A 25,982-nucleotide genomic window follows, 5' to 3' on the forward strand; every position below is an offset into this window, starting at 1 on the left:
GTGTACCGAGAGAGAACTAGTAATATATCACCAGGTGAACCGAGAGAGAACCAGTAATATATCACCAGGTGTACTGAGAGAGTACCAGTAATATATCACCAGGTGTACTGAGAGAGTACCAGTAATACATCACCAGGTGTACTGAGAGAGAAACAGTCATATATCACCAGGTGTACCGAGAGAGTACCAGTAATATATCACCAGGTGTACTGAGAGAGAACCAGTAATATATCACCAGGTGTTCCGGATCTGAAAGCGTTTTCTGCTTCATTGACAACACCTTCCATACACATCTAGGAATCCGTCACGTTACACCTTTTTACCTGTTGGAAAAATTAGCTTAAAGTCGTGTGTTTATGACGTCATAAAAGTTTGTTTAACGTTTTCTTGATGGTTTTATTATTATTACATTATAGGACACTTTTCATGCATGTTTTTTTATCTTGGTGAACACGCTTGCGCTTGCGATTATACTTTTGTTTACTGATGGTCATCATATTATAAATTGAGTGATACCATGTTCAATTAAATTCACTTTCTGCCGTGACAAACACTAAATCAAATGATCCTGGAATGATTTAATCAGATAACATGCTTACTTATTGAAAGCCTTCTAGATTAAGGAGATTGGCTCTAAATTATATAATAGGTGTGAATTAGTATCAAAAGGTGTGATTTGGTTGATTAGTATGAACTGGTCTCTAACAATGTCCTTTGTAATGTCATTGTTGTATATATTAACCTCTAAATACTGTGATATGTATAATTGTCTCTCTGGGTGTTAGTTTGCCGGGTGTCGCCGTCACAGTCAGACATGCAGTGAGTCAGCATGCTTTAACGTCGCCAGGTAATTTCTCCGCCAGGGTCTGGATTCTCTTTATTGGGTATGAGCTTTCATAAATATAATATAATTGTTTCTTTTATATACTTGAATATGGTTAACCCAGAACATGATTCCGTAATTTATAGAACGTTCCCAATTGTTCAGATTAGTGCAGTTCATAAGGCAAGAAAACTTTGTCGGATCTCCATTGAAGTCTAAATAATGATGAATCAATATATCAAAAGCTATAGTTTCATAATGCGTTAAGTCCATTGTTTTATTAGTAATTGAAGTGTTTTGTTTTATTGTACTGTTGTGTATCCCCGGACTACTAATAACAATTCTGATATGTAAAGTTTTCAGCACAACTCGGGAATACTTTATACCATTGTCGTAAATATTATGTTGCTACATTTCAGAAGGCCAGATAGTGTTTTTAATCAAAGAAACAACTAACAATATTCCATTTTCAAGTGAAGTATACTTATCACAACCCCAAGATATGATAATCACGAGTTTATATATGTCACAGTAAATATGTAAGTTGGTTTAAGATCAATGGTAATGCTTATAAATGTGAAGAAGATTTGTTATTTGGTATAGTTTATATACCTCCTGAAAATTCAAAATATCATACAGGTGACCCATATTCAGAACTCGAAAATGAGTACTTACATTTTTCCAACAACCACAAATATGTTTGCCTTTTAGGTGATTTTAACGCGCGAACCTCAACTGCACACGATTTTATTGATGTAAGTGAAATAGAAAATAATGTTGACCATACTGATGAGATTCTTGACGACTCTCAAGATGCTAGTGTTTTTGATAATATGTTTATAAAACATAGAGTAAACTGTGATGATAAAAAGAACAATGCAGGTAACCGGTTGATTGATTTCTGTAAATTCAATGACTTATTTATATGCAATGGTAGAACCGGTCACGATAAAAGTGTTGGTAAACTCACTTGTAAAAACGCTAGTGTGGTTGATTATGTATTATGCTCGTCAAAGCTTGTTAAAAATATCGATGATTTTGAAATCTTAGATTTTAATTCCTTATTATCTGATGTACATTGTCCAATTTCATTTACCTTACATTTTGACGATGTTTTAAATACTACTATTTCATGTAATAATCCAACAAAAATGGAGGAGGGAATTAACAAATGGAAGGCTGAAAAAGCGGTGGATTTCGTTAATAATATTGATGATGACTCGATCAAATATATTACTGATTTGATTAATAACTGTAATGACCCATTGGAACTTAATATTGACGAGCTGATAGATAAATGTTGTAATATATTATTGCACGCAGCTAAAAATTCACTTGGCATTAATATTAAGAAACGTAATGTGAATAACAAGTCAGTCGCATCCAATAAACCCTGGTTTGATCTTAATTGCAAAAAAGCTAGAAAAACATACAGACAATGTAAAGTTCAGTACAGACGGCGTCGTAACGAGTATTTTTATAATAAATACAAAGAATCTGAAAAAGCTTATAAATATACTATGAATAAAAGTATTAAAACTTATAAATATGATGTACGAAAAAAGTTGGAAACTATGAAAAGCAAGAATCCAAGAGATTATTGGAAGCTGCTGAAAGGTAATGGAAATAGAAAACCTAAAGGAAAAATTCCTCTAGATACTTTTTTCAATTTTTATAAAGACCTCAACGCAAGTGTTGATGATGGTATTACTGATTTACATGAAGGTCATGATGGTATAACTGATGTACATGAAGGTCATGATGGCCCTATTAATGAATTTTTTAATTCTGATATAACCAAAGATTAGGTTGAAAAGGCTATTAGATCTTTGAAAAACAACAAATCATGCTCTGGTGACAATATAACCAATGAATACATCAAATGCTCTGCCTTGAAAATGTCAGATTTGTATGTAATTTATCTTTAATAGTGGCAAATTTCCCACTAAATGGCTTAGAGGTAGCATTATCCCGATATACAAAAATAAAGGCTCCCATACGGAACCAAAAAATTATAGACCAATAACAATAGTCAGTTGCATGGGGAAATTGTTTACTAGTATTCTGAACGAAAGACTGACGAAATTCTCGGAGGACTTCAGTTTAATAGGTGAAAACCAGTCGGGGTTTCGTAAAAAATATTCTACGATTGATAATGTTTTTGTTCTGTACTCGTTGATAAATCTGTCACAGATGACGAAAAGTAAATTGTACTGTATATTCGTTGACTTTGAAAAAGCCTTCGATAGAGTATGGCGAAAAGGTCTTTGGAATAAAATGTCAATGAGTGGCATTAATGGGAAAATATTTAATATAATTTTTAACATGTATCAAAGCATTAAATCAAATGTATCTTTTAATGGTGAATTTTCTGATTATTTCCCTTGTGGAAACGGCTTAAGACATGGGGGAAATTTATCACCCTTTTCATTTAGTCTATATCTCAACGACTAAGAGGAGTTTATGGCCCAAAATAATGTTCAGGGTCTTGATAATATCAGTACCAAATTACAAACTGATTTGAATATTTATTTAAAGCTTTTTATTATGCTGTATGCTGATTCTATCAGACTGTCCAAACGATTTGCAACTGCAATTGAATGTTTTAATGAATATTGTAAACAATGGAAACTGAAAGTTAACATAGAAAAAACTAAATGTATAGTCTTTAGTACAGGACGCAGATGTAATAGAGTTGGATTTCTACTCAATAATGAGAGGATAGAGTGTGTGGATAGTTTTACTTACTTAGGCACGGTTTTCACTCGCACTGGTTCTTTTAACGAAGCAAAAAAATACAACATTAAAAAAGCCACTATAGCCATGTACGATGTTATTAAGACAGGTAGACAACACAATTTATCAGTCCATTGTATATATGATCTATTTGACAAGATTGTTAAACCAGTTCTATTATATGGTTGTGAAGTCTGGGGTTTTACTAATCTCCAAGCAATTAAACGTGTACATTTAAAATTTTGTAAATTATTACTTGGATTAAAAAACAGTACTCCAAATTACATGATATATGGGGAGTTAGGTATTACCCCACTTGCAATATCAGTTAAAACAAGACTAATATCATATTGGTCACAGTTGACACATTCTAAAGATAGTAAATATAATATAACTTTATACAAACTCCTTTGTTACTGTCATCATATTGAAAATAGGCCTGTTACATATGTCAGTTTTGTTAAATATATACTTACCGAATGTGGAATGAGCTATTTATGGAATAACCAGTTTACATCCGAATGTAATCCTGTATGGATTAAACATGTTATTAAGCTAAGACTAAATGACCAGTACTTACAGAACCGGGAGAGTGATGTTAATAACTCATCAAAATCTATATGTTATAGAATTTTTAAAAATAATTTTAATTTTGAAGATTATTTAGATATTTTAGATGATAAAGACCGGATCACTCTTTGTAAATTTCGAACAACTAATCATAAATTTATTGTTGAAACAGGCAGATGGCACCAGATTGAATATATTGATAGAAAATGTCCACATTGCATTAGTCAACAGATTGGTGATGAATTTCATTACTTACTTGAATGTACAAATTTAGCTACAGAAAGAAATTTGTATATAGACAAGTATTTTTGGTTACGACCGAATGTAATTAAATTTAATGAACTTATGAATGCTACTTATATAAAAACACTTAAAAAATTGTGTACATTTATAAGAATAATCAATAATATTATCTGTCCTCCTTAAAACAAGTTATGTATATTATGAAAGTGCTGTATATCTACAAACGAACACTACACGAATAATGATTGTACATAAATATTGTAAATATGTTTTCTCTATGCATTATGTTATGAAAAGAGAAATAAACCAATTTGAATTTTTGAATTTGATTCGCAATCCTGGGATCTGATCTAATTATACCCTCCCTCACTGTTGGTGACTGTAACATTTGTAGGTGGTGTTCATGGTGGTGATAGCAATAGTATATAATTGTTTTAAGTGGAAATTTGACGCAGGCACCCGTTATCCGGTGAACTTTGCATTGTCATTGATCGGATACAACATTTCCAAACAAGACAACGTAGCCCAGCAAACCACTCATGCCATCAGGGGAAGGTTAAATAATTCGTCTCCAGACCACGAGTTTGGTGTTTGTATCTATATGATACTGATGAGTCGGAAGACTCAAAGTCAATAAAGAACTTGAACCCCTACCTGTATGTAATAGCACTCAGGTGTGACTGATTATTTTAACAAGCACATTTTTCCCATAAGAAAATGACAAAATCTCACTTTTTAATTCCATATGAAATATTCTATCTACAGTAATGCACGTGTCATATTAGATTAAATAAAACAAGTATTGCTTACATTTCTTTATTAATATTGATTATCTATAATAGACGGATAATACTCAGGAGAGATTTTGTTTTCAAATAGGTATCTTCTAAATTCGAGTGCGAAAAACAGATCCCAGGTAGAGTAAGTAGGTAGTTGGGTAGGTAGGTAGGTAGGTAGGTAGGTAGAGTGATGTAAAATACATTTTGAAATATGCTAAGATTAGTTAATTTGTGCCTCGATATGAACACCAAGAACATATTTTCAACCTTGTTGACTAAACACGTTTGAAGGCAAAGGCTTGTACTTTCGGATCTCAGATCCATAAAAGACATGTTGACATGTGTATTTCCAATCAGCGTTCTGTGTGTTTAGGACACATTGATTTACACCTGGTTTTGTACCAATTTACATACCCAAACAATACCAACATTAATCAGTATCTCATTGTTTACAGGTAAACCATGTAGGATTACATTTCCTGTTGTGTGTTACCTTATATGTATTACAACACGTATACATAACATAAAGTTAACCTTTGGTAGTCGGGTACAAACGTCCATAGGGTCTGAATGTATGGGGAATTTGACAGGTACCCCAAACACCTTTCCACATTTGATCGGAGATCTGAACTCGTCATGTTGAAAACTGAGTGCGAAATCCACTACCTGACCTCCAAAACTGTCTACAGAAGATCAACTCTTCATTATAATGTTTGTTAAATATGATGTAAACTTTCGTTATTACTTACTAACAATGATACCACCTACTGGTACGCTAGAGGATTAACATGGAGCAGGTCATGTAAAGCTTCGGTAACACCAGACGCAGTTTTCGTTTTATTTTTTTGTTTCTTGTTTATTTGGGGGTTTGGGGGGGGGGGGGGGGGGGGGGTTTCAATCGTGCGTCATCTGCGTTTTTTAGCCGTAGATGATAGTTGTAGAGGCAGTAGACGGCAAAAACAAGTAGAAGTAATATCAAGGTGGTATTAGGATCATATACCGTGTTCAGTACCCCTGACATTTCGCACGTGTGTGATTCGTAGAGGTGCAACAAACATGCAGCTGAAGCATATACGATGCCCGTGTTTTACCTTAACGTCATGCTTCCACCTTAAGTGTTTTGTACATGCGCATTTGCACCCTTTACGTTATTTTGGATAACGTTTGTCTGTCGTACGTGCTTACGGGGGTTGTGCCTGCTCGAAGTGTCGAGGCCCGTGAGTTACGTGGCGGTGTCGTACATACCCGGCGGAATGAACGTACAGCCGGTTGTGACCGAGGCTTTACATTTACTTCTCAATACAAAAGTTGTTTCGGGGGTTTTAATGCTAAATTGAATCAAAGAAATATATCAATTACATATATTGATGCTTAGATATGACAATAGTCACAGTAATTCAGTATTTGATATTGATCAAATTACCACTACAGGTCAATGAATTTATAATATTATTATCATATTTTATATTACAATATTACCTGATGTTCTGATACATAATTACATGCTGTTATTTTCACCTATGGGCCGGAAGGCCTACGGAATAAATGGGTATTTGCTGTTGATACCCCAATAGTGTAAATTGTTAAAATCATTTCAGTATGCACGTGACAGGTCCTGAGACAGCAACTTCTGTAAATGTTGTTCTCACACGTGTATATATACAATCGATTTATATACATGTATATATAGCGTTTTTACTGCACGTTTTCAAATGAGTTACAACACGTGGCATTATAATTCAGTGAATGGGTTTAATTTCCCTTCGTCATGCTGGCACGGCGGGACTCTCTTCTTTAATTCCTGACAGCGAAGGTGGAGAGAGTTACTCGGTGACTGGCTCTCCAGCGGACAGGTAATTACCGTGTATGGCTATCGACTAGTAGTATATATAGCAATGCTGTATATACCTATATACTATAACAATCGATGTGATGATAGAGAATTTATGGTCTTTGACTAATGTTTCATGCGCTTTAAAGCAAGCTACGTGTTTAGAAAATAGTAAATTGTCTAAGCTTAATTATCATCAATAACGATATTCATGAATATATATGTATTCATGAATCTCCTTTGTATGTTTTATTATGTATGTATACATGTATATTAATCTTTTGTGCTGTTGCACACGAAATAAAACTAAATTGAGAATTACTTGTTCACTTTCAACTAAATACATTTTAATGATGACTGTATGGTAGTTTTGTGCCATTTTTATCTAACATTTAATGATGCATCCTGACTGATTAGGGATAGCTGCGTATTCCGTAATTTTGTTAACAAAACATCAACATCAATGTATGTACCGGAGTCAATTCATTGTTTACCTGAACAGGCGTGTGTAGGTAAATATTGTCAGTTTGCATATTCATAATATTTCGTTCCAGGTTCAAGCTCCGGTCAACCCATTAACATCTCCTCACTTAAAGGAGCGCGCGGAGTAGCAGACGACACTTGCAGTTGACAGACGTCAAAGAGGATCACACAGAAACATGTCAGAAGGAAACGTGACAAAAGGTAAGTGTATAGTTATAATATGATCCAGCATCTATATTTCCTCGCCAATAAATCTTATGATTTTTTCTTTGTGACGAAACTCATCCTTATTTCTTTAATACTTGCCAACGAAACAAGCAGACATTTCAGTGTGTTAAACCAAACCTGTATTTGCTTTTATTTCTAAAAAAAATGTCAAAAATATCGTCTGTTCTCTATCTAGAGGACCACCTAAGGAAGACATGCAGCTTTCACATTGTGTGTGAACCTGATACAGACTTACTTGTAACGATACTCACGTCTAATATAAAATTATCGGTCCATGAAGAGTAAGTATACCCAATACATAACGGTGGACGTAAACCATTGTTTACTACGTAACTTCTGCATGATCATGACGTTAATATACCTGCATTGTCACGTGGGTAAATTCGGTCTATTTTATATCCTGTTTATGGCTTATTTTGCAACTACCATTTCTGTATGTCAATCAGTTGTACACGGTCTAGGGCCTCGAATGTACACTAGGGTCGGGGGTCTCGTATGTACACTAGGGTCGGGGGCCTCGTATGTATACTAGGGTCGGGGTCTCGTACTGTATGTACACTAGGGTCGGGGGTCTCGTATGTACACTGGGGTCGGGGGTCTCGTATGTACACTAGGGTCGAGGGTCTCGTATGTACACTAGGGCCGGGGGTCTCGTATGTACACTAGGGCCGGGGGTCTCGTATGTACACTAGGGTCGGGGGTCTCGTATGTACACTAGGGCCGGGGGTCTCGTATGTACACTAGGGCCGGGGTCTCGTACTGTATGTACACTAGGGTCGGGGGTCTCGTATGTACAATAGGGCCGGGGGTCTCGTATGTATATATAATAATATATAATTTATTATGTTTTTTGATCATATATTAGGTTGTTTTGGATCATATATATTGTTGTTTTGGTTCATATATTAGGTTGTATTTGATCATATATTAGGTTGTATTAGATCATATAATCTTTTTTTATTATGTTGTTTTGGAACATATATTAGGTTATAATAGAACATATATTAGGTTATAATAGAACATATATTAGGTTATAATAGAACATATATTAGGCTGTACTGGATGTTTACTGTGTTTGACATTGTCTCACAGCCTCCAACAATTTCCTCATTTTGTCCCCGTGCCGATTCTTTAAATTGTAAGCGAATCATTTAATACATTGTAACCCTTATCAATAAAAATGAAATTCAATGTCAGCGTTGAGTTCGCGTGTACCAAGGTTTAATATATGTGTAGACTGGACGCAGAAAGTCTATAACGATATGACGATATATTACCTACAGTAACTGATGTAGGCCGTTCTGAGGTGATACATAACCTCCTTGTTAAAACAGCTTGATAAGATGTCATACAAAACGAATGGTATTATTTACATGCATTATATATCATGAGTGACGTTAATTTGAATAGCAACAGAAATAATTATAGCTTGGGAACCATGTACTTCGGCGAGGAAACCGCCCACTACCAGGAATAGTCGGACACCAAAACTATAACATTACAAACGTCTAAACTAAGAATATAAAGGACACTGTCGGGTTGAGAAAGGCTGACTAAAGGCTGAACTTTCAAAATCTTTATTATGGAATAAATACAGATAATTGAGCGGGGTGATTTATTACGTAACCCTATCATGATTCAGCAGAAATATAAACGGTGTATAACCACTGTATATAACATGGTATACACACGATATATGACCTGGTATTTAGCGTTAAGTGCTTGTTAAACTCTCTATATAAATGGACATCTGAGAGTTATAAAGTCTCATTATTAAATTACTATTTGAACAAGGAACCGACAATCTCTGATAAAACTGATAGTATGTCCTGTTTGAGCAATGACGAAGCGATTTCTATTCTGATTAACTATATTTATACAGGTATAAAAAGGTAATTCTATATTTAGCCCTATGACAAATGTCGAAATCAGCATTACCTTCGCTGTATAGGTGGAAAGAGGATTAAAATCATTTTGCGAGTTCCTGTACATATCAATCCACAACAATATTTTGTTAATACCTTTGGACTTTGATATATATTCTACACTTTGGATTTTCCTCACTGCTCTGTCTGTCTGTGTTTTGTTTTCCTCTATAGGTATCTCTTTGGCACCCGTCTTCATTTGACCCTGGCTGTAATCAAACGAAAATTAAAACATATTGAGTGTCGTCTCATGTGACGCTGACCTTCATTTACAAACATGAATAATAGGGAAAGCGCATTCATTGATATTCCAATACAGCATTCTTTCAAATAAAGATTTACATTTTAACAAAGTCATGCATAATAGTCACATCTGCTTGTAGCAGCAACATGTGTCATCTCCTGCTGTAATAACGACACGCGCGATCTTCTACTGTAACAGCGACTCGTGGTCATCTTCTGCTGTAATAACGACACGCGCCATTTTCTGCTTTAGCAACGACAGGTGCTATTTCCTGCTGTAACAACGACACCTGTCATCTTTTGCCGTAGCAACCTCACGCGTCGTTTCCCACTATAACAACGGCTATAACAACGACACCAGCCTTCTGCTATAGCAACCATACGTGGGTCATCACCTGCTGTAGCAACGACGCGCGCCATCTTCTGTTTTAGCAACGACACGCGCCATCTTCTGCTGTAGCAACGATACCTGTCATATTTTGCCGTAGCAACGTCATGCGTCGTTTTCCGCTATAGCAACGACACCCGAACCATCTGTAGCAACGACATTTTGCGTCACCTCCTGTTGTAGCAACGACATGCGCCACCTCCTACCGTAGCAACGACACGCACGCATCTCCTGCTTGCTGTAGGAACGACTTGTGCGTGATCTCCTGAGATAGCAACGACACGCGCCATCTCCTGCTGTAACAACGACACGTGCGTCACCTCCAGCTGTAGGAACGAAATGCGCCATTTTCTGCTGTAGGAACGACATGCGCCATTTTCAGCCGTAGGGACGACATGTGCCTTCTTCTGCTGTCGTTACAACACATGCAACTTCACACGCGTCATGTAAATATCATATCCGCATGATGCCATGTTCTCATAGTTAGAACCAGGGTTGTTGTAACAAATATACCATATACGATAACGAGCATCGATAAATCTAAACTTAACATCCAATGAACCGTGATCTACAATTAATTTAGATAAAGTATAGACTTATTTAGTATGAAAAGGAAGGCGAAAGTTCACAACCTGAATGCTTAAGTATAAATTACCCTCAATACGTATCAGTGTATTGAATATTCCATTTAATAGTCGTGTAATTCACGAGGTAAAATACTCTACAGCTCGAAGATATTTTGTATTAGGACCGTGGATCATTTGTGTTGGAGATTAAGGAAGGAAACGATCACAACCAAAAATGTCTCCAAATTCAAATTTGATTAAGCGTGGCAAAATATACACACAAATATAGATTTGCGTGGGGACTCCTGAAAAAGAAGAACAAGGATAATAAGACCATATGCTCCGGAATAGTAAGCGTTTTCTGTTTCATCGACTGTACCCGCCATACAAAACAAAGTTTAATCTGGTCAATAGATCAAATCTGTGTTTAGTCACAATCACAAATGAGAGTTAGGGTGGTGACAACGGAACCGCTAGGCATACCGACACCCATGTCTTGTATCTCTCAGAACCGCTTGGCATATCGACACCCATGTCTTGTATCTCTCAGAACCTCTTGGCATATCGACACCCGTCTTATATCTCTCAGAACCTCTTGGCATATCGACACCCATGTCTTGTATCTCTCAGAACCGCTTGGCATATCGACACGGATGTCTTATATCTCTCAGAACCGCTAGGCATATCGACACCCGTCTTATATCTCTCAGAACCTCTTGGCATATCGACACCCATGTCTTGTATCTCTCAGAACCTCTTGGCATATCGACATCCATGTCGTGTATCTCTCAGAACTTCGTGTTGTTTATTCCTTTGTCAGTAGTCGTCACCCATGTCGTGTATCTCTCAGAACTTCGTGTTGTTTATTCCTTTGTCAGTAGTCGACACCTGTCACGATATCGTGACATTCTGTATCACAAAAATATTTGACTAAGTAAATAATCCCAAAGAAAATATTTGAAGATCAAACGCTATAAAGGGTATTTTTTCCAAATGATGTATAAAGCTATATTATGTGTATATAACATGTCTAAGGAAATGTCCAGTAAAGTTTAACTGTCTTACGCACGACTGCATCCAAATTAGAATCACTATCAATAGTTCAGGTGGACGGGTGCAGGTACCATTTGATACCATGCTTTACCTAACTGTACGGACAACGAACTGCCGGCAGTGACAAGGCAGATTTTTAATTCAATCAGATGCTCATCAAGCGTGTGCGATATCGCACCCTGTGTAGTCTGGCTACTGGCACGACCATGCACAGCTGGTGATGGACGGCTTGGAAATGTACATTCATCGTGAATTGCAATGTATTTATCACTTTTTTACACTGTTTTTACACTGTGTTAATTGTATCAGCATTACATTGTCAAAAGTGGTAACCATTTACTTGTATACTTACATGTAATGACAAGGAGTTAATAGGTACAGTGAGCCATCGTTTATGTAGTGATACTGATAAAACATGCCCCAGGTAACCTTTGAAGGTAATATCAATTGTTCTAGAAATATTGATTTTTGTATTGTGTTTATACTTTTTTTTATCAAAAATTGATGACCAATCTTATAGACAAATTGTTAATATCCCGGCTTTAATAAAGCTGAAATGAAAAAATGGATATTCTTGTTCCCCGAAAATCAAGGTATCATATATGATCGGTATCCTGTTGCTGCCGTGTCCGCGACCATGACTTAGGAGAATTCATAAAGATGCCAGTAATGGTAATTATTCTGATATTACATCTTGCTGTCGTGAAATGAGATATCTAATTTCCTTTCGTCTAGGCTCTGCTAAAATGTGTTCAAAATAATCAGGTATGCATATGAATAGACGTGAGAAAGTAGCATTTTCCCTCTCGTTTCCTTTTACTCAAGTGGAAATATGTTGGGTGACTCAGCATTATATGAACGCGTGTGGAATGTAAACAGGGCACTATAAGTAAGGCATAGCATGACTCTTCACTTTTCTACATGTTCTACTACTTATCAGTGTTCTTAACAATCAATATCTCTTAAGCACTAAGTCAATACCGTCGGACATTGAACATTTATCGTAACTGGAAAGTCATGGATGGATGCAAACGGAGACTACATGAAAATAAAAAAATATATACTCCGGGATGATTTGCAATTTCCGAGGATTAGGCATGTACTATTTTTAAGTTTCATTTTATAAGTAAACATAATACAAAGTTGATAATAAATCAACTATTCTAGATACCACTTGGGATTAGATATGTAAATTTTATATATGAATACAGAAGGATTTAGGTATATCATTACGAATTAATCCTTATTGAATTGAAATGATTAAAAGTCTAGATTTAGATGTCTACCTGGGTATGACTTGACGAAATAACCACATGGTTACAGCTCCTATACATCCTTCATGTATGGTAATTTCTGGAGCGTGGTGAAGCCACCGACATCCTTAACAGGATACCTAATCAGCAAAAATGTCTATCCGCTAATAAAAAACCTTTTTAATAGTTACATAGATCAAAGGAATGTCCCACGGCCAGCCCCTAGTAATGCGATACATTAGGTATACAGTGTTATAATATATGCAGCAAGATACTATGACTTGATTAGAGCTGAAATGATAGTGTGATGTTTTAGAGAATACCAATTAGTTTTAAAAGCAATGTAAAACTAGAAATTGTCATAGATAATTTGACGGGCTTTTCATACCTTTGACAATCTTTAGGCATCATTTACCTTTATGACCTTGAAAGTAGGTAAAGGTCATTCATTTAAACAAACTTTTTAGACCGTTATTCAAGCATGCTACAGACCGAATATCAACTCCCTGGGCCCCTTGGTTATTCAGAAGTCGTTTCAAGATTTTAGCCAATTTGATACCTGTGACCTTGAATTTAGATTAAGGTCATTCATTAGAACAAAAATTTGGTAGCCCTTCACCAAAGCATGCCACTGGCAAAAATCAAGTCCATGGGCCTCTTGGCTTTGTAGAAGATGTCGTTTAAAGATTTATTTATGATTGGGCAATAAACATAATTTAGAAATAAAGAAAAGGAAATTTGGTGACCTTTGACCTCATAACAATTTTTTGTATCTGACCTCTGACGTTAAAACTTTTGGTGAGTAAAAGTTAGCGCCATGCATTATCTACAAATAACATCATTACGTAACCTCTGTAAAATGAATCCTTTGTGAGTTATGGCCTTTTTAAACTTTTTAATGACGTCATGGCGGCCATATTGGATTTTGGACCGACCCCATAATAGCAGACTTGGTCAGTACCATATAATAGTCATTTTTTCAAAGTTTGTGCTGAATCGCACTGGTGGAATTCGAGAAGACAGAAAATGTGAGTTGTGGGCATACCCAATAGAACCAAAATATTCAAAATGGCGTACCACGTTAACGACAAATGTTACCGAAAAATTAAACATATCAAAATCATCAGAATGACATACTACATCATACTATGAAAAATTATTTAAACAAATTTGAAAAATGAAAATTTTCTAAAAATAGACAAACTTGACCACTAAAGAGCTTTTTTTATTTGACCTCTGACCTTAAAGTTGTAATTATATCAAAGTTAGCCCCAGTTCTAATGTACCATAATATTATAGCATTCCTTTTGTATCTTAAATATTTTTTGAGGTATAGTCATTTTAAACCTGTTTAGGAATGACGTCATGGCGGCCATATTGGATTCTTGACCTACTTTTAAAAGTTTTTGACACATGTCTATACCTTGGCAAATAACATACTTGAAAGACAATTAGCCTAATCCTTACCAATCAAACGATTAATACGCCACAAAAACGGCAGGAGAATAATAAGAATAAGAAACATAACGAAAACAATAGGTCTTTTCACCATTGGTGAAAAGCCCTAAATACTTCACTCCAGTAAATTAAGATACATCCCAGTCCTCCTGATCAAACTTGTCAAAGTGCCATTCTATTTAACCACAAGATTATTTAATCTGGGAGGTTTGTCTGTCCGTGTAACAACACTTTTAACAGTGTTGATAAAGGTAATCTTGTTATTATAACAGGAATAAACTACCCTATTACCACGCCGCTGTCAATGTCTATATCCCGGCTGTATCTCTGTATACTATATCCCGACTGTATCTCTGTATAGGATCCTAGTAATACGTGGTAATATGTGTCTATATCCCGACTGTATCTCTGTATAGGATCCTAGTAATACGTGGTAATGTGTGTCTATATCCCGACTGTATCTCTGTATAGGATCCTAGTCATACGTGGTAATGTGTGTCTTTATCCCGACTGTATCTCTGTATAGGATCCTAGTAATACGTGGTAATATGTGTCTATATCCCGACTGTATCTCTGTATAGGATCCTAGTAATACGTGGTAATGTGTGTCTATATCCCGACTGTATCTCTGTATAGGATCCTAGTAATACGTGGTAATGTGTGTCTATATCCCGACTGTATCTCTGTATAGGATCCTAGTCATACGTGGTAATGTGTGTCTTTATCCCGACTGTATCTCTGTAAAGGATCCTAGTAATACGTGGTAATGTGTGTCTATATCCCGACTGTATCTCTGTATAGGATCCTAGTAATACGTGGTAATGTGTGTCTATATCCCGACTGTATCTGCGTATAAGATCCTAGTAATACGTGGTAATGTGTGTCTATATCCCGACTGTATCTCTGTATAGGATCTTAGTAATACGTGGTAATGTGTGTCTATATCCCGACTGTATCTCTGTATAGGATCTTAGTAATACGTGGTAATGTGTGTCTATATCCCGACTGTATCTCTGTATAGGATCCTAGTAATACGTGGTAATGTGTGTCTATATCCCGACTGTATCTCTGTATAGGATCTTAGTAATACGTGGTAATGTGTGTCTATATCCCGACTGTATCTCTGTATAGGATCCTAGTAATACGTGGTAATGTGTGTCTATATCCCGACTGTATCTCTGTATAGGATCCTAGTAATACGTGGTAATGTGTGTCTATATCCCGACTGTATCTCTGTATAGGATCCTAGTAATACGTGGTAATATGTGTCTATATCCCGACTGTATCTCTGTATAGGATCCTAGTAATACGTGGTAATGTGTGTCTATATCCCGACTGTATCTCTGTATAGGATCCTAGTAATACGTGGTAATGTGTGTCTATATCCCGGCTGTATCTCTGTATCGGATCCTAGTAATACGTGGTAATGTGTGTCTATATCCCGACTGTATCTCTGTATAGGATCCTAGTAATACGTGGTAATGTGTGTCTATATCCCGACTGTATCTCTGTATAGGATCCTAGTAATACGTGGTAATGTGTGTCTATATCCCGACTGTATCTCTGTATAGGATCCTAGTCATACGTGGTAATGTGTGTCTTTATCCCGACTGTATCTCTGTAAAGGATCCTAGTAATACGTGGTAATGTGTGTCTATATCCCGACTGTATCTCTGTATAGGATCCTAGTAATACGTGGTAATGTGTGTCTATATCCCGACTGTATCTCTGTATAGGATCCTAGTAATACGTGGTAATATGTGTTTATATCCCGACTGTATCTCTGTATAGGATCCTAGTAATACGTGGTAATGTGTGTCTATATCCCGACTGTATCTCTGTATAGGATCCTAGTAATACGTGGTAATGTGTGTCTATATCCCGACTGTCTATATAGGATCCTAGTAATACGTGGTAATGTGACTGTATTGTGGTAATGTGTGTTTATATACCGACTGTTTTATCTGATGTTTTATAGAGAGGCCGATCAACCAGTTCGGGGATCATAAAGATACAACAGATATGTCATGTAAAGACTGGAATGAGCGATGGAAGAAGGAACAGACACAATTTCATATGTCGATCGTCCATCCGTAAGTTTTTTGTGATATCTACCTCATTCTTTATCAAATAGATGTATTGTTTTCTGTGAATATTGCATAACATAATTTCTATATATTTTCGAAAAAGAAATTGACAAATGTATATACATAAATCTTAATTGAAAGACGGATCATTTTAACCCAATACCAATCGTTGTTTTACCATTATTATAATGTACATGTAAATATACCGAAACAATTCTAAAAGCAGTTGATTGGAATTTCCAGGATGTTGCTGAAACACATCAATCGGCTTACAGATGGAAAATCTAACCTCCGGATTTTTGTACCATTATGTGGGAAAAGTATGGACGTGAAATGGTAAGGAAGCTGACAATTGTTTGATACACCAGTCCTTTTGAAATAATATTGTAACAGTAACTATACAAATTCAAACGTTGGAATATTTCCTTTGCTAGTCGCAATGTTTGTGAGGGATTGCTTTGTTTATTATTTTCATTAATATCAATATGTTAATGCTCTAAGTATTGATGGTGATGTAGTAAACGGTATAATTAATTAAAAACTCCCTATGGTTTGCAGGTTATCAGACCAAGGCCATGAGATAGTTGGATGTGACTGCTCTGAAGCCGGATGTAAAGAGATCTTCGAAAGAGACAACATTCCTTACACAAGTGAATACAGACATAGTGTACAGAGTACATTACTCAAGGTATCGTCACAACCTGGTACACATGTACATCTGTATACGTTACGTAAATACAGTAGTTTATTATTACCTGTCAGGACCGTCAAAACAATAAATATACAATATGTATTGTTATAAATTACTATGCGTGTTCCGCCTCGTGTACGTAGATCACATCTTGCATAATAAAACAATTACCTACAATTAACAATTAACTTCGATATATTTCTGCATATACTTAAATCCCGTACAATTCAACAAATCAGAAATGAAATTGTTACATTTAATGTGTTAATAGGTAGTCAAACAATACAAAGCAAAAAACACACAGTTTTAAATCTTGATTCCTAGTTTTATTATCGAAAACATGCTATAAAAACCAACTATATATAAAAAAAAAAAGTCTGTAAACTTCGCTTGTTTCCGTCCCCAAAGTTATACAATTAATTGCATTTGAACCTTTGTACCGTTCAGCTATAAAGGTCAATCTTCTATCCCCAATATCAAAATAACTAATACTTTGATAAAAATCAGAGTTACCAGATCCTACATTAAGACGTCGTTACTGCATATCTCTATCGGATATATCTCCATTTGCCTTTGATAACAATCATTACAACATGCTCGCTACTAATACCACTTCTGACTGAGTATCACATGATAAGACATGCGCCTTAATTTTGGATCATATCTTATTACTTTTAATGTACCTTTCTAAAATGTAAATCATGAACAAATGCTAAATATAACATAAATTAAAGCATATTCTTTTGTAATATCACATGGCCAATTAATTTGTACTGTTGATAATATAATTACTTTTCAATCCATTCAAAAGGTAGGCCGTCTGTTTGATGTCTTTATTAATTACCACGATCGAAAAAAACTTCCTAAAGCTTAATTGAAGATGATTGTCGGTTACTTCATTCATACTTTGAAAGTCACAAACCAAGGATGGGCTTTGGTATTTTTCTGCACACGAACACAATATCACAGTCGTATGATTAAATATATATCTAAACAGTACAATGTTCATCAATGATATATCTTTGTGGTGCACAAATATTTTGCCACGAGTACTTAAAATGTATGCCATTGAGAATACTTTCGCGTAGGCATTGGAGAAAACTGAACACAAACCTTCCAGAAATAGTGCGAGGCAATCTGTCCCTTTATCAAGACACAAGAAAATTACAAACGATCACATATTAACATGAACACGGAACAGTTACACACATTTTGTAGGTAAACAACAAAAAATATCGTTATGTTTCTGAAAACGATACTCTTGGCCGATTTTCCTAGGGCTTAATATCATTCATTAGAAAACAGGTAAATAAATAAATGATATAACTAAAAGATTTAACAAAATAACATCGCGAGTTGGATTGATGTGATGTTAATTATGATAATATCATTGTTATCTTTTCTATTGTCCTCATCAGGCGACAGACAGGAAGTTGTCACTCTATGTTGGAGATTTCTTTCACCTCCAAAAGTAAGTTCATACCAGTTACGTACCCACATGTGCCAAAATATAACTCGATTATAGGTTATATTCAAATTATCTAGAATTTTTCTATATATGTCAGAGGAGTCAACTAAGTAAAAATTCGCAAGTTTATTATTTATTCAAGAACAGGCGATGTATCTAAACTTTAACTTATCTCATTATGTATTTTATCACACAGGAAAGAAATCGGAGAGTTTGATTGTGTTTGGGATCGAGGATCACTGGTTGCTATACCTGTAAAGAGGAGACAAGAGTAAGTTATACTTTGTAACACATTTACCTGTAAAACATATTTACCTGTAAAACATATTTACCTGTAAAACACAATATCTGGGTGTAAGATGTTTACTTTGTGACACTTTTACCTGTAAAACACAATATCTGGGTGTAAGATGTTTACTTTGTGACACTTTTACCTGTAAAACACAATATCTGGGTGTAAGATGTTTACTTTGTGACACTTTTACCTGTAAAACACAATATCTGGGTGTAAGATATACTTTGTGACACTTTTACCTGTAAAACACAATATCTGGGTGTAAGATGTTTACTTTGTGACACTTTTACCTGTAAAACACAATATCTGGGTGTAAGATGTTTACTTTGTGACACTTTTACCTGTAAAACACAATATCTGGAAAACAATATCTCCTTCGGCCTCATGCAATAAAAAATCAGTCGGTTACCAGTTCCTCTGTCAAATATTCTGGACTATTGCACACTCATGATATACATGTATTTGTATAATATTGGACAATTTCGAAATTGATGTCAAAGATGAATACTCGACTTTATTTCTTTACGACTAGGAATGGGTCAGTCGGTACATTTCTTCCTGTATTTGTGGTAAATGGGCTGGGCCGCTAAGTAAACGAGGTAAAACCTCAATCAGTTTATAATGTGTATCAGCAGGGTCTGTACCAGGTACAATACAGTCACGCTGACGTAATAGGTTAACGTCACTCCTTAGAATCATTTGACTTATATTTAAAATATCATTTGGAGAATGCGGTGAAAGTCATATGATGGTTTCAATCCATGCAAATGTTGTAATACGTAATTTGTTAAATATTTCCCCGCAGAGTTATTCAACTAAAATATGTTATTTATTTTAACAGGTATGCCGACATACTTGTTTCTGTCATGGCAAATGAAACAAAGTACCTACTTGACTGTTTTCTAGTTGACAACGTCATCTTTGGAGGTAGGTATACTTATCATGCAGTATCACAGGGAGGTGTGTTAGAATTAATCAGGAACAGTTGGATGTGTGTTATGCTAACCGACATGGTAAGATGTAATGTTACCAGATATAGTTAGAAATGAATGTTTGCCATACTTAGGTTAATAATACACCGTGTTATCTCTTGCAAACGCGTGTAATGCTAAAATAGATGATATATATTACTTGGTGTAGTTAGATGATAGTTTACCTGTTGTAGTTAGAAGGGTATGTCACCTGGTGTAGTTAGAGGATATGTTACCTGGTATAGTTAGAGGATATGTTATCAGGTGTAGTTAGAGGATATGTTACCTGGTGTAGTTAGAGGATATGTTATCAGGTGTAGTTAGAGGATATGTTACCTGGTATAGTTAGAGGATATGTTACCTGGTGTAGTTAGAGGATATGTTACCTGGTGTAGTTAGAGGATATGTTACCTGGTGTAGTTAGAGGATATGTTACCTGGTGTAGTTAGAGGATATGTTACCTGGTGTAGTTAGAGGATATGTTATCAGGTGTAGTTAGAGGATATGTTACCTGGTGTAGTTAGATGATATGTTACCTGGTATAGTTAGAGGATATGTTACCTGGTGTAGTTAGAGGATATGTTACCTGGTATAGTTAGAGGATATGTTACCTGGTGTAGTTAGAGGATATGTTATCAGGTGTAGTTAGAGGGTATGTCACCTGGTATAGTTAGAGGATATGTTACCTGGTATAGTTAGAGGATATGTTACCTGGTGTAGTTAGATGTTATGATACTTGGTGTAGTTAGAAGGGTATGTCACCTGGTTTAGTTAGAGGATATGTTACTTGGTGTAGTTAGAGGATATGTCACCTGGTGTAGTTAGAGGATATGTTACCTGGTTTAGTTAGATGATATGTTACCTGGTGTAGTTAGATGATATGTTACCTGGTGTAGTTAGAGGATATGTTACTTGGTGTAGTTAGAGGATGTGTTACTTGGTGTAGTTAGAGGATATGTTACTTGGTGTAGTTAGATGTTATGTTACCTGGTGTAGTTAGAGGATATGTTACCTGGTGTAGTTAGAGGATATGTTACCTGGTGTAGTTAGAGGATGTGTTACCTGGTGTAGTTAGAGGATATGTTACCTGGTTTAGTTAGGGGATATGTTACCTGGTGTAGTTAGAGGATATGTTACCTGGTGTAGTTAGAGGATATGTTACCTGGTATAGTTAGAGGATATGTTACTTGGTGTAGTTAGAGGATATGTTATCAGGTGTAGTTAGAGGATATGTTACCTGGTATAGTTAGAGGATATGTTACCTGGTGTAGTTAGAGGTAATGTTACTTGGTGTAGTTAGAGGATATGTTACTTGGTGAAGTTAGAGGATATGTTACTTGGTGTAGTTAGAGGATATGTTACCTGGTGTAGTTAGAGGATATGTTACCTGGTGTAGTTAGAGGATATGTTACCTGGTATAGTTAGAGGATATGTTACCTGGTGTAGTTAGAGGATATGTTACTTGGTATAGTTAGAGGATATGTTACCTGGTGTAGTTAGAGGATATGTTACCTGGTATAGTTAGAGGATATGTTACCTGGTGTAGTTAGAGGATATGTTATCAGGTGTAGTTAGAGGATATGTTACTTGGTGTAGTTAGATGTTATGTTACCTGGTGTAGTTAGAGGATATGTTACCTGGTGTAGTTAGATGTTATGTTACCTGGTGTAGTTAGATGATATGTTACCTGGTGTAGTTAGAGGATATGTTACCTGGTGTAGTTAGAGGATATGTTACCTGGTATAGTTAGATGATATGTTACCTGGTATAGTTAGATGATATGTTACCTGGTGTAGTTAGATGTTATGTTACCTGGTGTAGTTAGAGGATATGTTACTTGGTGTAGTTAGATGTTCATGAATGAACAAACCTTAAAGTTTTGACGCAATCAACATTATTGTCACTAATTGCTAGTGTAAGTCATTTATACTACTAACATATTGATTTCATACAAAATGCATATACCTGTAATAATCCCAGCCAAAACAATCGAGGAAATGGAATAAACAGAGAATTCATTGTATTTACAAAACAATGGCAATGTAGTCTGGTTCTGGTCGTTGCGTTTTTCCTCGCCTGTTACAATGATAAAGACAACTAGAATCTGTTACGCTCAAAGTTTTATTATCTTATCAAGTGACAAAATACCAAGCTATCTACAAACATATAATGTTTTATGATTTTCATTAGGACGAAGGGCTTTCTACAAATAAAATAAATGGTATCTTTTTGTACAGGACCACCGTTTAACTGCAACGAAAAGAATGTGAAGGAATACTTTGGTAAGATTTCTTTATCTTTCTATCGATTTACATTCATAAAAGGTACCAACAAATCAGTCAGGAGATTAAATTTGTTATCACTAAGGACTATTCCATATTTTGTTGCTTACATTTAAATTACAAGCAAGTCTTGTCGTCAACTTTATCTCGACAGTCCCAAAAAGTCTGTACTGCATCCCACAGTGACATTTCGGCACTCGTTAGTTTTGGTTTGTAAATTCCTGATAAATTTTATATAACTTTTCTGTCAGGGACGTTGGCCAATCTGATTCTTTACAGGATATTTTGAGATTTCTTTAGACTTCATACACAATATATTATATCCATTACCATTTGGACGATTTTTATCATGAACGATAGTGTATCAAGTATTTATGTAATATCGTCCACCAGTTCCTGTACGCTGTAGCCATATAAAATCATTTTGGGACGAAATGTATAATAAAAATTCGGCATTTGCACACGTGGGATATTTTCAAATGTCTTGGCCGTTAGTCACATAGCGTTCCATCTTAGAACAGGGCTCTGTACATGTCACGCTAGCCACCGCCTTCGGTCCACACCTGCCGAAGGTTTCATGGTTGTTATATACACTACATGTGCTACCAAAATATTACTTTTAACTGTGGTGTAAAGATGGAAGATAAATAAATAGATAATATAACTAAAAGGTTAGGTAGGTTCATTTCGTCCCGCGAATCTCGGCCCAAACAGCGGGTATAACAGTGACAATTTCGGGTGGCAAATCCAATATTACTGACTAAAATTAGATATATATATAAGCATATATGTAGGAATGGTTTTGAATGGTCAGTAATGATATATTCTAAATCACACAAAATTAAATCTTAAGTTGGTAAAGATAAGTTGCAAATAATATGACCGGTCTTGGTCCTGTAACCACGAATGATAGGACTTTGTTAAAGGCAACAACACATTAACTTTATATATATTAACATATACCAATGTCAAGGTTAGGGTTAATATATAGTAATATACCAATGTCAAGGTTAGGGTTAATATATAGTAATATACCAATGTCAAGGTTAGGGTTAATATATAGTAATATACCAATGTCAAGGTTAGGGTTAATATATAGTAATATACCAATGTCAAGGTTAGGGTTAATATATAGTAATATACCAATGTCAAGGTTAGGGTTACTATATAGTAATATACCAATGTCAAGGTTAGGGTTAATATTTAGTAATATACCAATGCCAAGGTTTGTTTTCATGTATAGTAATATACCAATGTCAAGGTTAGGGTTAATATATAGTAATATACCAATGTCAAGGTAAGGGTTAATATATAGTAATATACCAATGTCAAGGTTAGGGTTAATATATAGTAATATACCAATGTCAAGGTTAGGGTTAATATATAGTAATATACCAATGCCAAGGTTTGTTTTCATATATAGTAATATACCAATGTCAAGGTTAGGGTTAATATATAGCAATATACCAATGTCAAGGTTAGGGTTAATATATAGTAATATACCAATGTCAAGGTTAGGGTTAATATATAGTAATATACCAATGCCAAGGTTTGTTTTCATCCATAAAATATACAAGTACCAAAGTTTGTTTTCATATATAGTAATATACCAATGCCAAGGTTTGTTTTCATACATAAAATATACAAGTACCAAAGTTTGTTTTCATATATAATAATATACCAATGCCAAGGTTTTATTTTTACAGGATCGCAATGTGTAGTTGAAAAGATCGACCAGAGAGATGCGCTTACGAAATGGCAGACAGAGACCTGGAAAGTTAAGAGTTTCTTGGAGGAGTTGTATTTGATCCGGATAAAGTGAATAGGGACTGTGTTCAAATCATTGACATGTTAATTACAATTGTTGTGATAGTATTCTAATGTTGCTTAGCTTCAATTTTGAATGTTGTACATATTATAAATATTTATGCTATTGTCATCTTTAAAGAATAAAATATCGCTTTTTTATGTCTTTTGAAATGAGTATTACTAGTTTAAAGGGGGACAACCTTTGCTCTTCTGTTGGTATCCACACAAAATAGTCTGTAATAACATAGTAAATCTATAGAGCAAATTCTGGTACCTCCTACAATATGATTCTTCTATTGCGATTTACACAGCAATGTAAACCTGTAATCATGATCAAGGATATTTTCAGCATTGCAAAAATGTAAATAAGATATTCGACACGGGTACTAAAGTGAAATGATTATATTTGAAATGAACAGCTATATTTAAAAAAAAGGATTACAAGATATATAACAAATGCCCTCTTCTAGAAATAAAAAGGACACATTCAATGAAATACATGCAGTATGAACTTACAAGAAAATATCTCATTTTCCAATAAATATATCTGAAACAGGCTAATATAAGTAATGCAGCATTGATACCTATGTTATATCGGAGTAACTACTGGTAGAAGTTACAAACTAGGTACTGTTTTATAGTTATTGTCAGACACATGACGTATCTGCCATCAACAACAACATAATTATAGCCAGATATAAGACGTAGCTGACATCAACAACAACATACAATGTTATTATAAACAGAAGAAAGAGGTTGCTAACACCCAAAACCACATTATCGTCGTCAGAATTAAGACGTTTTTAACAACCAAAACAACATAATTATCCTCAGAATTAAGACGTTTTTAACACCCAAAACCACATTATCGTCGTCAAAATTAAGACGTTTTTAATAACCAAAACAATATAATTATCCTAAGAATTAAGACGTTATTAATAACCAAAACAACATAATTATCCTCAGAATTAAGACGTTTTTAACACCCAAAACCACATTATCGTCGTCAAAATTAAGACGTTTTTAATAACCAAAACGATATAATTATCCTAAGAATTAAGACGTTATTAATAACCAAAACAACATAATTATCCTCAGAATTAAGACGTTATTAATAACCAAAACAACATAATTATCCTCAGAATTAAGACGTTATTAATAACCAAAATAGCATAATGACGTAGCTAACATCAACAACAACAAATTATAGTCTGACGTAGGACACAATAAAATCAACAACAGAATTATTTTCGTTAGAAGTAAGACCTAGCTAACATCATCAACAACAGATAATTATCGTCAGAAGTAAGACCTAGCTAACACACCAAACAAAATATTAATCGTCAGAAGTTAGACCTAGCTAACACACAAAACAACATTATTATCGTCAGAATTTAGACCTAGCTAACACACAAAACAACATAATTATCGTCAGAAGTTAGACCTAGCTAACACCCAAAACAACATAATTATCGTCAGAAGAAAGACCTAGCTAACATCATCAACAACATAATTATCGTCAGAAGTTAGACCTAGCTAACACACAAAACAACATAATTATCGTCAGAATTTAGACCTAGCTAACACACAAAACAACATAATTATCGTCAGAAGTTAGACCTAGCTAACACACAAAACAACATAATTATCGTCAGAAGTTAGACCTAGCTAACACACAAAACAACATAATTATCGTCAGAAGTTAGACCTAGCTAACACACAAAACAACATAATTATCGTCAGAAGTTAGACCTAGCTGACACCCAAAACAACATAATTATCGTCAGAAGTTAGACCTAG

General features: G+C 35.1%; 2 protein-coding genes across 4 annotated transcripts; both read left to right on the forward strand.

Annotated features, from left to right (window-relative positions):
* The first annotated feature begins 777 nt into the window (after positions 1-777).
* Positions 778-24,344, forward strand: LOC117325055 (probable thiopurine S-methyltransferase). Of its 3 annotated transcripts, XM_033880975.1 has the most exons (11): positions 793-884; positions 6,895-7,004; positions 7,537-7,666; positions 16,558-16,672; positions 16,910-17,002; positions 17,225-17,354; positions 18,776-18,828; positions 19,022-19,096; positions 19,962-20,047; positions 22,329-22,373; positions 24,080-24,344. In XM_033880975.1, exons 3-11 carry the CDS (start codon positions 7,642-7,644, stop codon positions 24,193-24,195), a joined length of 738 nt encoding a protein of 245 aa, XP_033736866.1. In that variant the 5' UTR covers positions 793-884; positions 6,895-7,004; positions 7,537-7,641; the 3' UTR covers positions 24,196-24,344. The 3 variants fall into 3 exon arrangements, with proteins under 3 accessions (XP_033736868.1, XP_033736866.1, XP_033736867.1); XM_033880977.1 differs by lacking the exon at positions 6,895-7,004 and having other exon boundaries at positions 778-884; XM_033880976.1 differs by lacking the exon at positions 793-884 and having other exon boundaries at positions 6,876-7,004.
* Positions 1,629-2,668, forward strand: LOC117325053. The gene is made up of 2 exons (XM_033880974.1): positions 1,629-2,548; positions 2,579-2,668. Exons 1-2 carry the CDS (start codon positions 1,657-1,659, stop codon positions 2,629-2,631), a joined length of 945 nt encoding a protein of 314 aa, XP_033736865.1. The 5' UTR covers positions 1,629-1,656; the 3' UTR covers positions 2,632-2,668.
* Positions 24,345-25,982: the final 1,638 nt, after the last annotated feature.

Source organism: Pecten maximus, chromosome 4 (genome assembly GCF_902652985.1).
Source record: "Pecten maximus chromosome 4, xPecMax1.1, whole genome shotgun sequence".
Taxonomy (NCBI): Eukaryota; Metazoa; Mollusca; class Bivalvia; order Pectinida; family Pectinidae; genus Pecten; species Pecten maximus.